Here is a 16,742-nt window from a genome sequence, read left to right on the forward strand (position 1 = left end):
ACAGGGACAGATCAAGGGTGCTTCATCATAATGACCAACCCCTTGTGTCCTGGGCTAACCCTTATAAGGGCAAGCCTGTTACTAAGCAACGGCTCTCTCACTGATTTGTGGAAGCAATTGCTTTGGGGCCCATACGAGTCAGAGTTCGCAGGCACCCTCGGGTCCGCGAGCTCTTTCGACTCAGGGTCTGGCTGCATCCTGGGCTCTGTCCAGGATGTCTCCCATCCAAGACACACAGGGACGGGTGGCGCAGTGGTCTGTGCATCCGATCATCAGATCAAGTGGGAGTGCTGGGGAACTCCAGTTCGAAACCCGCTCCTGCCGCCACTGTGTCAAGCCGTTGTGTCCTTGGGCAAGACACTTCACCTGGATTTGCTCCTGTGGGTATTGTCCACAGTACATGTATAATACCAATGTGTACCTGTAAAAGCGCCTCGATGTCTTCGAGGCGTGAAGATGGACGGTGTGGCGCAGTGCGCTGTGCAATGATCATCAGATCAAGGGGTGAAACCCGCCGCTGCTGCGTCTGTAAAGCCGGTGTGTCCTTGGGCAAGACACTTCACCTGAACTTGCTCCTGTGGGTATTGTCCACAGTATCTGACCATTGCATGTATCATATATGTGTAATGTGTGTATATGTAAAGCGCTTTGAGTCATTGATAAAGCGCTATAATAAATGTAAGGAATTATTATTATTATTAAGACATTGGTGCAGCGGCGAGCTGGTCCTCGCCGCTCACTTTTGTCCGCCTCTTAACAGGCTGGACGTTCTTCTCCCAGTGTGACTCCAGCAGTGCTGGGCACCTGGTTGAGTCAGAGCTCTACCTGTTAAGTTCTGGTTGGTTTGGTGATTTTCGAGATAAGCTCGTCTGACAATACGGGAGCTACAATTTCCCATAGTGAGACATCGAACGGAGTGTTATGCATGAGAACTATAGGTTACTTACGTAACCCCAGTTCTCAGAGTAACATGAAGTGAGATGTCTCACCAGACGACCCTCCTTTCTATGGTGAAGCGAGAAGAGGTGCTTATTTTGAATGACGCATGCGTCGTGGCGCAAGCTACTTATAGGGGGTGAATTCCCTGACGCTGACGTCAAGATCACCAGCCAATCAGGATTGGCGTAATGAGATTGATGCTTCTGTTTGCTCCGCGATGAGGCGCATCCCATAGTGAGACATCTCACTTCATGTTACTCTGAGAACTGGGGTTACGTAAGTAACCTATAGTTACTGGTCAGTTTTTCACTGCAACAGATTGGTTGTCTGATTACATAAATGAATCTTTGTTCTGGGCTTTGTAGCCTGTTGGAGATGCTTATTTGTATGGAGGTTATCTTTTGACATGGTGGATGCACAAAAATAATGAACAGATCTGTTTAACTTAAAACACTACAGCTTTTATAACCAATGTTCAGTGTTTAAATTGAGAGTGCTACACAATCAGATTTAATCCACAACTAAGGGTCCTGTTGTACTGGGCCTTCTTCAAATAACTCATACCAACACAGACTCTATGATCAGTTTGTGTCACTTCACGCTTTGTTTTAAACTCCATAAAAAAATATGATGCTTACGTTTTTCATTGACTAAAACTGAGTTGAAATCAAATAAAGTGAATACGTTGAAATTGTCATCACTCAAAATTGCATCCTGTTACTATTAAACAATATACCAAACATCCAATAATTCTGCAATAGTTACTGCAGGAAATATACTAGAAGAGACTAAACATGTTGGGCGTTTAAAGCCTAACCCTGGATCAACAAACTGGGCTGTACCCTAAAAATGCTTGTTTTCATGCAGCACAAAATGCTGTTTTTTTGTTGATTTTTTTTTGGGGGAAATTGAGCTTAGAAAATCTACATAATCATCAGGGGGTGAGATGTTTGAGCTGTCTGCTCACTGGAACTCCTTGATGAAACATATTTTAAGACTAACAGGGGGGGAATGGTAAAACAGCAAGCAGCCTAAGTAAATGGGTTTGTTTCACTGGTTGGTATCAGAGCCGAGTGGAGCTAACAGTGGTTAGCAGGGTTGACAACTTTAAAACAATATGTTTTTGATATCTAATCATCATTCATGTTTGTACAATGATAGAGGCACATGACAGAGAAGCTAGAACTGTCGGATAAACCCGCTTCACTGTAACCCAGCCCTTAACACCAGACAAATACCTCACTTTCGCCATATAGGATCTTCAAAATCAATCAAAACACAAGATCTAGTCTAAACAGTGAAGTTTAAACACATAGGTCACACCCAAGTCTATTTTGCTCATAGTTTAAATCAAACTTAAGCTAATTGGGTCTTAGGACATTTTGTTTAAAAGATACTGCAGGGTGCAGCTGTTTGATCTGAGGGAGCGAGCTGTCCACCTGCTGCCTCTTCTACAATCACCTGCCCCAGAACAGCAGCTGTGCTGTGAGGCACTCAGACAAATAGGTGGAGGGATGCCGGTGACCTGCATCATCCCGTCTTCCTCCAGCATGCTTCATATTGTTACTTGTGTAACACCCATTGTATTCAGGAGTAAAGATGTGCAGCTCAGAATTAGTCTGACTGAGCCTGAGGGGTCTCAGTCGGGCCTGCTTTCACAAACGCACCGAGGGGTCAAGTCAAGGTTGGGCATCACATATGAATGTTAAATTGCTGATTGTTTTTAGTTTTAGTTTCTAGTCTTGCTTTATGTGCTTCTCACACATGCACCATTCTGTAGCCCTGTGTATTACAGTAGGTTCAAGGTTCTTTATTTAGTCATACGTGGGTGATGCAAGTTCATAAGAATTCATTTTACATTGTAATATATTGTCTTTGTGGCTTATTGTGTGTTAAGTATTCAGAGATCCTTACAGAAGTGTTTAGCATTTGTATGCATCTTGGCTCCTTGCCATATTGAAGAGGAAACTGTTAACGTTTTTGAATTGTAGAGGAAGCTCTTCCTCATGGGGACAGAATGTATTTCTGTCCCTCGTTTTCTTTACACAAGGTCCTGGAGATTATTTTTACAGACTAGGGGATGTTGTACTTATTCAGCGGCCAACACCCAAGAACAGGAAGCCACAGTTTCTATGAAAGTCCACGAGATGGAAGCAGATAGCGCCAAGGGAAAACAATATTTTGGCTGGAGCTCATTCTGGTGGCCAATTAGACCCCAATGCCTGTATGATTTACCATTTCCTCTACCTGCTTTTATGTGTTTGGGGCCGCTTTGTGGAACACAATGACCCCTGATTAAAGATTGAGCTCAGGCTCTGAGACGGCTGTGGCACCATCCTTATCAGTTGCCTACTTCTCAGAACTCAGCAAGACCACCTGAAATCAATGCTTATATACTACTCTTATATACTCTTATATACTCTTATATACTAGCCACACCATCATATACATAGAGCATATTGAAACGTTATTTTCAACGTATATAACTAATGAATACATATATTTTAAATATTTTTGAATTAATATGATTCTGGTACTTCCTGTACTTGCAGGAATGCACAGTTTTCCCAAAGGTCTCATATAAGCGCCTAATCAACTACTCAATATTGAATGTCTTTGCAATGCTTGATGCATTAATGTTTTAAAGATATCAAAACTTGCTTGCCATTACTGTATAATGCTAGTCAGCTTGGAAATGGCAGTATATTTAAGGGTTTGAAGTCAGTAGCTAACTATTAAGGGCCCTTTGTCTTTTAAAGCATTTGCTGAGGCACATTGTATATAACGGATGGATTGTTTGTCTTTTCCTCCACCCTCTCCTGCAGACATGGGCTGGAAGCAAAGACCGGATCTTGAATGGGCGGGTGGAGTGAGTGGTATGAGGTCACACTGTTAATTGCATAATGAAACATGTCTGGGTTAAGATAACGCCTCAAATAGACCATTATGTAACCCAACAATTGGAACTGACTTATATTTGATGAAACTGTGCAGTGTAGTCAGAGAGTATCAGGACAGTTTACAATTTGTTTTGGCTGTGCTCTCCAGTACATTGGGTTTAAAAACTAGCAGTAACGTTCAGCTTAAAGGATTCTTTATGGTTTGTACATGTTGGATGAACAGTGTAGGACTTAGTAGCCCTTTGTTTAAATATTCCTTCAAAAGGACTGTGGAGCCTAACAATGGTCCTAAAAGAACAGAACGGCAACTATTCTTTTTATGGTCAAACAGTAGAGTGCTATTGACTGGCCAAGTTATTTTACCTCAGTCCAAATGAGCATGCCTTTTAACTAGCTGTTGAAAAGACTAGTCAAATGCTACTGAAACAAGGAAGAAGTGAAAATGTCTGTAGAAGTAGAAGTCTGGCAGAGTATCACCAGGGGCCTCATGTATAACGCCGTGCGTAGGATTCACGTGGGAAGGTTGCTTACGTAGTAGAAATCCGGAAAATAGGTCCATACATTTTCCGCCACTTCCCGATTCACCAAACATTGCGCACCGGCGAGGAAAGTGCGTACAGCACTTCCTACGCCGGTTTCCCTTTATAAATCACAACCGACTCGAAATGCGGGCTTCACGTAACGCCCATATTTGCCTATAAATAGTCAAAGAATAGCCCATTTATTCATTCATTTTGACTGACTTTATGAAGGAGATCGCAGGAAATGACGACAGAACAGTTAAAAAAGACATCATACGCCGTGTCAGATGTGGGTTATTTTGGGGAGGTGGAGATAAATCATATTGTTTGGTGGATGCAGTTTGAACCAGAGTAGCAGCATGGAGGTCGGATCGTCATCAAAATAAATAAATAAATGGCCCGAAAAAGGTTAATGACAAAAACAATACACATAGCCTTCCTCAGGCAGTGTGTGTGTACCGGGGACAGGAGACACCCCCCTTGATGAGAGACTGTAAGAAGTGATCGGGGAATCCCTCCGGAGTGGAGTCATGACGACTGGATCTGAATTATGTTTTTGGATTTGGTGGTTTGTGTTCCAGCTGTCGATCAGCTGTGCGCAGCGTCTCCACTGCAGCCTGTGCGTCTCAACCCACCCCCCCCCCCCCCCCCCCCCCCCCCCCCCCGCAGCAACCCTATATCCACCAGTTAAAGGAAATACAACTAATGTGTTGTGTTATATCAGCTGTACAATTTACCACATATGGTGTTCTTAGCTTCCATACCTCCTGTGTTTTACGAGCGACTTATCAAGTCTTGGCAAACGGCATAAAACACGATTAAACGTGATAGTATATAAAACCATGCTCGTATCTACAACCTATAGAAATGCAACACGGCGTCAGTTTAAAGTAATGCTGTCCTCCTGCTTACCGCATCATTTATGAGAAAACATTTCATAACATTAACACAACATATTCGAGATGGTTTTCAATAATATATCCGTATTTATTTATTTCTCCAAGTTATGTTTTTGTGTGCACTGAGGAGTCGCAAACAGGCGTTTGTTTAATCATTTTAAGATTGGCTTTAATCAATGTTTGAAAATGAATTCTTCATGATAAATGAGAGGTAACATTTTGTTTATGGTATTATTTCCACATATTTCTCTCCATTCTTCCTTCTGCCAACGGTGTCGCAGTTTCTCGTCTCTCCCGTTGTTGTGCTTTGTGCGTACGCATGGGTTAGAGTTTGCGTGGAGGACCGCACGTTTTCCCATCAAGTTAGTATTTTATAAATTGCAAACATTGCGTAGAAACTGGCGCACGCCATTTTTTGAGCGTATATCGCTTTATAAATGAGGCCCCAGGTCTGCTTTTGTTAATGAGTTGGAGTTTTCAGACATGGATTGCAGAATGATTTGCAACCAAATATGAAAATGTGTCCCTCCAATATAAGTAAATGATGACATCCAATTTCTTCAGACTCTCACAAATTCTGAGGATACTTATTTAATACATTACTTTGAGTTTGAATTAAAAGTCCACTGGTGGTCAAATGCAGAATGTGTTTATCAAGTTATTTAACTTGTTACCATCTTTTCAATGATAATCTCCTTCTCACTATAACTGGATTTATACTAAAAGACGCTGATCAGTAATGTCCTTTTCAAGTTGTGGTAATTATCTACTTTTCAAACATGTTGTCATTATTTCCAAATGTCTACTGTTTTTGTATTTAATCTTCATCTGGAAAGTGCTGTAATACACCCAGGCAGTCAAAGAAACCAAGTTAAATCAGTATTTGCTCATCTTTGTTTGACAAATGTTTACACATCCAAACTATATTTATACTGCACACTTGCAACCTGAAACTCACTTTGTACGAAAGAAAGATAGATATTTAGTCTTGTGAGTACAGAGTCCTTTATCTGTGTTATCTTTTATAGCTATCTACTGCATTGAAAAGGGTATGGCACATAGCGGCTTGATTATGGGAAAATCAAGATTATTTTGGTCAATGATGGGAAGATTTTACAGGATTACTCCTTGGCTTTGAAATGGAAGAGCATTGTGTGATCTACATGTCAGTAGTGCATTGTATGTATCATAACACAAGAGCATCTTTACAAAACATAAGCGACACAATAATTGTTTTATATTTATTATCTTGCTTTCATAATTGTTTGGAGCGTAAATATAAATAATTTCACAGCCACAGTTTGACATTAATCAACATTCCCTTACAACGCTGTTATTTTGTTAATTACTGTAGTAAACATTGTAGTGTACAGTATGTGCGGGTGATAGGGTTCAAACCTTTTTTTTATGTCCGTCTCACAGATATTTCTCAAAAAACACATTGACTTGGCTTATGAACTTGCTTTCGCTAAGCTTCTTCCAATCATAACTCCATGTTACGGCCTCATCACACTCTTAGAGAGTGATTATTAACTCCCCGGGAGATAAGACATTTAACCTCCACTTCTTTCTTTACAACATTTGGCTTCAATCCTGCTAATTGGCCATTAGATTGCCCTGAAATGCTGGAGAGAAACTGCTAGAAGTAGAAAATATTTTTCCTGACACTGATTTGCTTTATGGCCTCTATTGAAATGAGCACTGTGATCAGTCCGATCCTTTGTGGCTACGTTGTGGGAGTTCATATCAATTTCTGCTTAAATGCATATCTTCTGGACTAATAAAGCAGATAAATGTCTAAGTGAAGTACCGCTTCGGACCACCCCTGGAAGCAGATTGAGGCCCTGAAATCTGACTCATAATTCAAAAGGACAGTTAACAAAACTTGTGCATTATCATGTCCGCCATCAACAACATGTAAGCCCACCGACTCCCTGGTATGTAAAAAAACCAATTTGAACTCAAATAACAGGGTTCAGTAAGTGACCCGCATCAGCAAAAAGGAGTGCAACTTCAAAATGACTCTTGTGGAGTTTCATTTTGATGTTTGAGATAGCAGAGGATTATTGATGATCCATTGGATCTTGTCTGCTTTTGTGTCACTTTTGCTTTAGCATCACACGTTGACTGCTGAAAGTAGTTACCTTATCTGAACCCCCTGCGAGCTCTCAGATCTCCCAGAACAGCTAGGTCTTTAATCACCTGTCACAGTTGGTGTCTGTGGTAACTTTAAGGATGCTGATATTGTAGTGGTTCTGGATACAATGATGGAAAGTTATAATTACTGTACGGGGGAAATATTTATCATGTTTATTACCAGATATGAAAGTGTTTTGAAAAGGCTACAAAGGATAAAGGTTGAACGGTTTGGCAGATGAAAGCATAAAGTCTGTCAAGAAATGCAGTGTACATTTTTTGATCAATTATAGATTGCATTTTTTGCTGTTGCACTCTTTTATTATCATAGAGAGACTCATGGCATTTTCGTTATAGACTACCTCCCTGGCCAGGCCACACGTGCTTTAATGCAGCATTTGCTATCTATTCAATTACTTTTTATTCTTCGGAAAAGTCAAATGATTTTTATTAATGACTTATCATTTCAATCAATATTCAAGAAACATGGCTATATTCTTTTTGGGGCAGATTTTTCTTCTCCGATTCTCAACAGACCACATTTTTTCATTTTTCTCGACTTTCTAATTGTATTGCCAATCTCTACAAATAAAAAATATCTTATTTTATGGTGTGCTTACTTGCTTGCCTCTTGCATTTTTATCTTTGTACACGTCAGAACTGACAAGGTCAAGTAAACACACCTTTCATTTGGTGAAGTGTGACTGAAGACTCACTCATGCATCACCCTCTGTGGCCCCCACAGTGACCCAATGCCTTTTTTCAATCCTGCAAACTGCCTTGATACGTTTACTGTACATCCCTGGTCCTTCAGATCTATTCTGAGAAGTGGATGTTAAACAAGAAGCCTACCAACACCCACACTGAGGGTATTGTGTTTTTTTAACTGCATGGTTCACTGGTAATTGAGTCGTCTTGTGCAGACCGCCCATTACAGAAAACTAAAATCTGTACAGTTCTTATAAATACAAAATCACACACACAGGAGATAAAGGGCTAAGTGTTGCAATTGGTGATTTATTATAATAAGCATTTTTTAATTTGTTTGTACCTCAGACAGTATCATTTCTGTGGATATGTTGAATGTTCACAGAACATCATTTTTTGAATGCTACAGTAATTGCAGCACCAAAATACTCTTTTCTTGGTTGAACTGGTCTTGAGTCACATATTTCACTCTGGTGTAACAGTTTACAGTTTTAGCAGCATGACCTCTGAAACAGTCATTCAACCAATATTGCCGCAATTATTTTCCTCACTTTGATTCTAGTTACATTCAGTCTCTTACTGTGGTGCATCTAAAAATGATACCCAGAACCCAACACGTGACAGAAAATAAAAGTGCTAGACTGTACCCCACTCTAGGAGTTAGTGAAGCAAAGATATTATGAAACATTAAAATGATGAGCTCGTGACTTAAACCATATCCATCACAGCTTGCTTGATATACCTGGTGCAGCATGGAGTCTGTACCTTTACTGTTTAACGCTCACACTCGGCATCATTCAGTAGACTGCATCAGTAGTCTCTCTTTTCTTCTCGTAGTCGATTCAGATGTGCACTGAGCTCTCTCCCATTCCCTCAACACTTTCCAGCCATTAGGTCACAGAGCTGCCAGGAAGCATGTAAAGAGATCTGTGGGACACAGTGACAGTGGAACGAAGTGATACTGGAGGACGGGACAAAGTCTGTCGGTTTGTTTTGTGCAAAGGGGCTCTGGTATTGCAGTTTACAACAGATAGGATAGAACTGAAATTTGCTTGTGTTGGTACCGTGGAATTACCATGCCTAAGAGTTCATTTTGAATGCTATCCACATATACAGTAATGGCTCCACACAATGTGCAAAGTCCATATTTAATTATTCTGTACTGCTGTGGGTAGGTGTATAAACATTTATCAGGAGTATTTTATTGTAAAAAGGTTTGAGGCACAATGCTTATGCATTTCTTGCTTATCTGAGAAAAAAATGACAAAGCTCGCACTGTGCCAGCAGCATGACTATGAGGGTGGCAATTTCCGTCCGTCTGTTAGGTCAGTCCTCAACTTTTGGTCCAGCAGAAATATCTGTGTCAATCTGGTCAAATTGAGATTAAACATAATGTATTGTTATCTTTTTCAGCCCTAAATATCCCATGGCTGGCACACGTGCTGATGATATACAGTAGAAGGTTCTCATCTTGACCGAAGAGATCAGATAAATCCAAAGATACACTTTCCAATTGATCTGAGTTTGTCGTTACCTTCTTTTAAAAAAGTAAAAACAACATGTTTTATGGTGGCACAAGCTTGGTTCTGTTTGTATCAGTTTTGATAACATGGTGGTCACCAAAGTAGCTACAGGTCCCCCCTCACGCGGTGACGTCGCTAAAGATTGGTCCAACAGGACAACAAATGGGAGCAAATGATCATACAGGTTGTAAACAAGCTATCAGCTTTACCAGATAAGCTACCATTTGACATTTAGAGAAAACCAAAATGAAGCACACCATCAATGATGCTTAATTTCCCTTGAGAGTGGAAACAAGTATATATAAAATGTCAAAGTTGAACCAGGGGTCTGGCTGTAAGCTGTTAGATGCTACATTGTTGGCCTGCTTTATTTCTTCTTCTGCCAAATAATGTAGCTACCTAAGTGTATTTCTTTTAACCTCTGTAATCATCTCAACACTTCTTCTCATCTGACTCTTGGATCTTAGCAATTTTCCTGAAGTCGGTTATCGAGTATTATTATAAAATGATTTCAAAGTTTTAAGATACCCCTCACAGTAGGTGTTCCTGGCCAACATAAGAAAAATAATATCTCTCTGCTGGTCATCAGAACACTGATTACATCTTGGTTGACTTTCCTGGCCCGTGCCTACATTGTGCAAGCCCTCAGCTCATCAGTTGTCTAACCTGGACATTTAATACTCCCGAGTGCTTCAATGCCTGTGTCTCCACCATCTGGAGTGTTATCAGCATATTGAAACTGACAGCAGGAATGTTGTTCAAAATGTAATCCAATGCTCCTGCATTCACTGAATGGATTCTGCAGCATACACAGCTTTGATCTCACTTTCCACCGCTCCAACTGCCACAACTATTATGACCCCTCTCAGTGCTGCAGACGGTGTCTTATATCTGCTGTCCATGTTATGTTGTCAGTGCCACTCATACATATGGACTGATCAGCGTAGATTTGGCTAGTGTGCCAATTCTGGGAGTTCTGCCAGGCGGCATACAGCATGGATGCTTTCTCTCGGAGGGACAAAACGGAAATGACAAGGCAATTGCCATTCTGTCAGCATTGCCATGGTAGCACAGGCACGGCTGTTTATCCCAAGGTTAATGGGATGACGCCTGGAACTGAAAGTGGCAGATTGAGAGAAACATGTGCCTGTTTTACTTAAAACAAGAGTGCTGTCACATCTCACAGAAGTGAACCAGAACAGGTCGGATTCACGAACAGTATGGACTTGATAAACATCACTCCTCTTACCTCCAGCATAGATCATAGATTACAAAATGAAGATATTTGTGCATTTGTCAAAATATTGATGTAAATGTGACATTTGTCACTTAACCCTTGCTGGTATTGATCAAAACACTCTAAAGCATGCAGAGCATTACTGAAACTGATAAAAGCAGTGAAGCGGTGAAGACATTTAGGCTTTAGGCATTTGACTATCAAACCTAATGAAGATCTCTTACTGAGGATATTGTTGTATTTGTACTGATGTACTCATGCCTGTTTTGATGCTGTAACATCTGATCAAATTTGACTTATAATATTGATACCTACAGTATATCGTTATTTTTCCACACAGTGAAAATGGCATGTTTTGTGAATCCTTTACACCAGAGATTGCAAATGACGCACTTTTAAAAAACAATATTTCAGTTAGCAGCCACTGTCTCAATATATAGAACAAGCTTCACAGAGGTAGGATTTGGTGCAGGGCGATTTTATTGCTCGGATTCAGATTCACCAGTTGCCTGAGCAACAATAGGTACAGCTTAATTCAGCTCGATATTGTTATTCCTTGAATGTGAGGTGAGATCAGTGCAACTCGCTCATCTATGTCAATAAATATAGTTTAGTTTATAGTTCTTTACTTAATATGTAGGTATATAAAATGATCATCAAAGCGTGAATTACCCAATAACACCTATAAAGATTTTCATCAGAATAAGTGTGTGTGTGTGTGTGTGTGTCGTTCTCTCCGAGCCCTATGCTGAATGTAGCTGCAAATGTGGAGGATAATGTATTTGATAAATCAATCTACAACACTTTTAAACTTGTACTTATTTTTAATTTGTTCTCCTCAGCCGTATAGAATGGCATGGCTGCTATGTGAAAGGCTTTACCACTAGGATTATAGTCATTCTGATGGATGGCAATGAGACAGATTAATCGACTGCTGTGCAACCCTCACTTATCTGATTTTAGAGCTGCTCCTCCCTTTATGTTCTTGAAAGGCAGAATTATCTCTCCAGCAGTAAATGGGTTGTAATGTGTGTTTTAATGGAAAATTAGCTAAAGATTACAATTTTCTCTAGTTATAATTTGAATAAAACAAGCCTGTGAAAAATTTTAGTGGTTTCAGTACACTACATTTATTTCACTATGAATAGTGTTGTTTACTCTTTGAAGCCCGTTTATGTCCCCTTAACTTCTCAAAAGTGTTTTTGTTGTTTGCCGCAATTCACTTAAGAGAAGAAAGAAGAAAACAAGAAACTGGGGTTGAAACTGCCCACTGGAGACCCTGAATAGTTCTCAGTGTTTTCTATTGCTGGTAGTCCACATAGCAAACTCTGTCTGTTAGGGGAGTGGTACATGTTCAAAGCAACTGGAGGCATTGTGTCTCAGACAGCTCTGCCAAAAGGAATTTTTCTGTGAACACAAATGGGACGGAAGTAAGTCATAACCAATTGCACAACTGCCTCCAGTGTGTATTACTTTAACTGTATACATACACATCAGCTAGCCCCGCACAGTCTGAGCTCTTATTGTTTTTCCAAGAAACATTCAGAGACATACAGATAAATGTAATGGAACTGTGTGGGGATATAAGTGCCATGATTGATTCATATTGGTGGCGGACAGATACTAGAGATCAATACTGATATTTGGGAGGTTGCAAAAGTACCCAAGTACCCAGTCCAGAGTAAATGTTTTAAAATATATGTAAACACATTACATAAGCAACAATTGGATAGATTCATTCTTGTCTGTGCTCTCTTGTGAATCATCTATGTAATGGTGACAATGTTTCCACAATATTTCCCTCTAATATGCTTCTGCAGCTCTGCCTTTTCTTGTTACTCAGTGGCCACCACCAATTCATCTGCAAAAAACAGATATGAGTTTATCGGTTTCAGCTCTATGGGTTCATCGGACCAAACATGTCATTATATGGCAATGAGTCAGGGCCCGAAATAATGAATGATTATCCCTTTTCAGGTAGGATATGGCATTTAAATGAGCTGCACAAGCCAAACAGAATAGCTTTGTTTGTTTGTTTAACATTAAACAGAAACAGAGCAGTATTTTTTTACAGTTTGGTCTATCAACCGCTAAGACTAATGTGTGCCTCTATTCAGGTTGCTAGGTGTCCCATTCTTTACTCTAGACCTCCTATATTGATTGTGTTGTCGATTCTCAGTAAGACTGGCCTTGGAAGCAAAGCTTTTACATCACAGGGAGTCATTTGCTTCAGTGTTGATATCAAATATATTACTTCACAGCGCTTTAACCTTTAATCAATTGTTTAATAGACCTAATTTAATTGAATTGCTTCCTAAAACGTCCATGTGGGTGGCAAGGTTACATGTACAGAAAGCTTGTCAGCAAGCACAGATCAAATATAATTGAAGGAAATGTATTGTATTCACATAATATTTGTTCTATTTAATTTAATAAGATTTCTTATACAGAACATTTTTATTTGAATACGCTAAGCATTTGCTCAAATATATAAAAAATACTTTCTATGTATATTCAATTCTCATGCAGCCTTTTCTATCCTCATAATAATAGTATTACATATATAATGGGCTAGGTGCCATTGTATAACATATTAGTTGGTGAGATATTCGCAAGTCTAACGCTATGATTGATAAATATAATCCTACCTCCTAATGCAGTCATTATTAGAAATGCAGCTCAACCAACATTTTAATGCAATCCAGACCCCACCAGCTCATAATCTTTGAGGTTGTATTCACAAGGCAATTTATCTTAATTTAAGTCACTGGACAAATCCAAGAAATATAAGAACCAAGACACTGAGGATGTGACCATGTTTAATGAACTCTTCTCCTAACTTCGTGGCATAGTCATTGGAGGGATGAATGTAGTGATTCCTGTTGATGTGTCTGCGCTCTCCAACATGCATCTTTATGTTTCTTCCTTGGCCGACGTGTTCATTTCAAAATAATCCTTTAGTTTTGGCTGCAAGGTGTTTATACATTACGACATAAAGCCACTCTTGATCCAGCCTGTTTTAGTACAGTGGGGTTCTTGTATTTTTTCACGAACCAGCCGCCAAGTTGTCCTATATCTTTAGGGAATGGGATCATGAATATTGTGTTAACCCAGAAAAGTTAAAATCCATGCATGCTTCCTTGTTCCCCTGATCCCTCAGCTTTTGTTATTGCATTGGCCCATTGTACCCGAGAAGAGATCAAGGGGACCCCTGTCGGTTGTGGATTATTCCTTTGTAGAAGCGCCACTGTAGGGGATAGAGGATTAAAAGAGCAGACAGTGAATGGGGATTCTACAGGAAGTTTGTTTGGAGCACACACTGCACAATAATTGTTAAAGCGGACTGTTTTCTATTGAATAGCGTATTTGGTTTAATGTTTTTTAAAACCTATTTGAGCCAAGGAATAGACCCCCATTAACTCTGTACCCATTCCAGGCTTTCAGTTTGTGCAGCACTGAAGGATCTGCCTCATTTGGATATTTATATCCTATATGGACTTTATGGACTAATTAACGCTGGAATTGCCTGTAGCCAGATGATGAATTTTCATTATGTTTACATGTTTTCCCAGCTGTTGGAGGGGTTTAGAGGGCACTGCAGCTGAATGAATATGAAGAATCTCTGTCTCCCTTCCCTCAATTTCCGTTACGGGCATATTGAAAACTGGCCGCTGCTGTAGCAGAAATATTGTCACAGTGTTTTCAAAATGGTGTGCGTTATATAAAATCATTTTTGTATTCTATCTGCATCTTTATAAAATGATGTTTCTTCTGTTAATGCAGGAAACCATGGACCTCGAGGATGGGCAGCCGCATACCCAGAATGTTCGGCGAAGAACCAATCACCTGTGGATATTACAGATGAGCGAGCTTTGGTTTCGGAGGAGTACCAGGAGCTGGTGTTTGACAAGTTCAACACTGAGTCCTCCAACCAGACCACCATGAAAAACAATGGAAAGACAGGTCGGCATCTAGTATTGTCTCAATACCAAAATTATGACTGTAATACGATCCCTGTCGAAAGTATTTTGGTACCAATACTACAATTATACCACAGCAAAAAACCTTAAAGGGGACACAGTGTTTCCCCTACCATTGTCTTGGAGGGGCGCTGCGCCCCGCCAACGGAGCTCCGCAACCCCCCTGAAATTCAAGGTGTTTAAAAAAAAAAAATTATAATAATTTTCTTTTTGTATACATTTTTTTTTATATATATATACATATAGCACCAAATTGCAACTAATCTATATCTACTGTCACTTTTCACATTGAACATGTGCTCTTTTATTAAAAAGCGTCATACCCTACCGGGCGCATTTCAGAAGCGGAGCGTCTTGCCTGCCGGCTCGCCGTTTTTGGTTGATTTGGGCATATTTCCTGGACAGGCTACTTTGTACAGATAAAGTTAATAATAATAATACGTTTTATTTCGAGGCGCCTTTCAGGACACCCAAGGTCGCCTTACAGTGCATTTAAAAGTTAAAACAGCCAGAGATGCTTCTGGGACGCTTCTGAGCCGTAACACGCCGTGTGTGGTGGAATAGCACCCATTGACTAGGGTGGCCGCGATTTTATGCGAACGCTGCGGCGCAGCCGTAACACGGCGCAGACGGACCCGGTGGAAATTAGGGGTAAGAAACACCGATGAATTAATCGATAACAATAATCCACAGCTCCTCTCTCTGCTCCAGAGGATTTCAACAAAATATATCCCAATGACACCCCCCCTCCGCCCGCTCAGGTAGCACCCCCCCAAAGCAGTAAACCTAGGGGAAACACAGGGACCTACTATGCAAAATCCACTTGTCCATGTCTTTTATACATAAACATGTGTCCCCTCTGTGTAAAGAGATTCTGAAAGTTTCAGGAAAAAATACTTTTTGCCCTGATCCATTTATATAAAACACTGTCTGAAAATGAGCTGATCAGATTTTGGCCACTTAATGACGTCACAACGTTTTTTTGGCTTGTGTAACCATTAGCCAATAACCAACCAAGGTAACCCCCCCCCCCCACGTTATCACCTGAATCTCCTCCTAGAGCACCATTGTGTTCTTTTTAACCAAATATCTCGGCGTGGGGAGTGGCTCCTTATTTTCATCTATAGTAACAGACAGAGAATCAGCCCTTTTGAAAAAGGCCTGAAACAGAGGGGATTATTGGATGCTACAATGCATGATCTGTTTGGTGTTTCAGAGACATGTTTTGTATATATCATGAGACCTATAATATATTGATGAAAAACTGTATAATAGACCTTTAAACAATGGAATAGGACTGATATTATTTATAAACAACAACAACATGATGAATATTATACCATAGTGTGTTCATACAATTGATTTGCCATACGGACTGAAGAAACTTATAAATGACATCAGCTTTTTGCACGTTCACATCTCCACCTTCACATTTCACACTGCTTCTTATAGGTTTGATCCTTGCAGTGATAAGTGTGAGCAATACTGTGTGCTTGGAAAGAAGGACTACTCAAACTAGACATAATGTGATAATGACATTTATTCCACTATACATAGTATAATGACAATGTAACAAAAATACACTGTAGGAATACATCGATAAAAAACGTTATCTTAATCACATATCCATGTTTTTAAACGTTTCAGTAAAGGACCTAACAATCACGTAATAGTCATGATTCTTGTAAATCTATCGGTGGTTTTATTTTTTATTTTATCATTGCCTTCATTGTACTGCCCCCTGATCTCCTTTTATCACTCCCTCTCCTCTTTGTTAAAGCGTTCACGCCTTGTTTGTGAAAAACATTTTAAAACTCACTTTATTATTTATTAACTGCTACTTCAAACCATTGCTATATATTTCTTTCAAACAGCTAATCCGGACTATTTGTGTGAAAC

At 39.9% G+C, this 16,742-nt stretch overlaps 1 protein-coding gene across 1 annotated transcript in view; it reads left to right on the top strand.

Moving 5' to 3' along the window:
- Nucleotides 1-16,742, top strand: part of ca16b (carbonic anhydrase XVI b) — a 108,905-nt gene that overhangs the window by 46,193 nt on the left and 45,970 nt on the right. Inside the window, 2 exon segments of the mRNA XM_034219040.1 lie at nt 3,765-3,815; nt 14,647-14,826. Of these exon segments, the coding sequence (XP_034074931.1) occupies nt 3,765-3,815; nt 14,647-14,826 (231 nt within the window).

Source organism: Gymnodraco acuticeps, unplaced genomic scaffold (genome assembly GCF_902827175.1).
Source record: "Gymnodraco acuticeps unplaced genomic scaffold, fGymAcu1.1, whole genome shotgun sequence".
Taxonomy (NCBI): Eukaryota; Metazoa; Chordata; class Actinopteri; order Perciformes; family Bathydraconidae; genus Gymnodraco; species Gymnodraco acuticeps.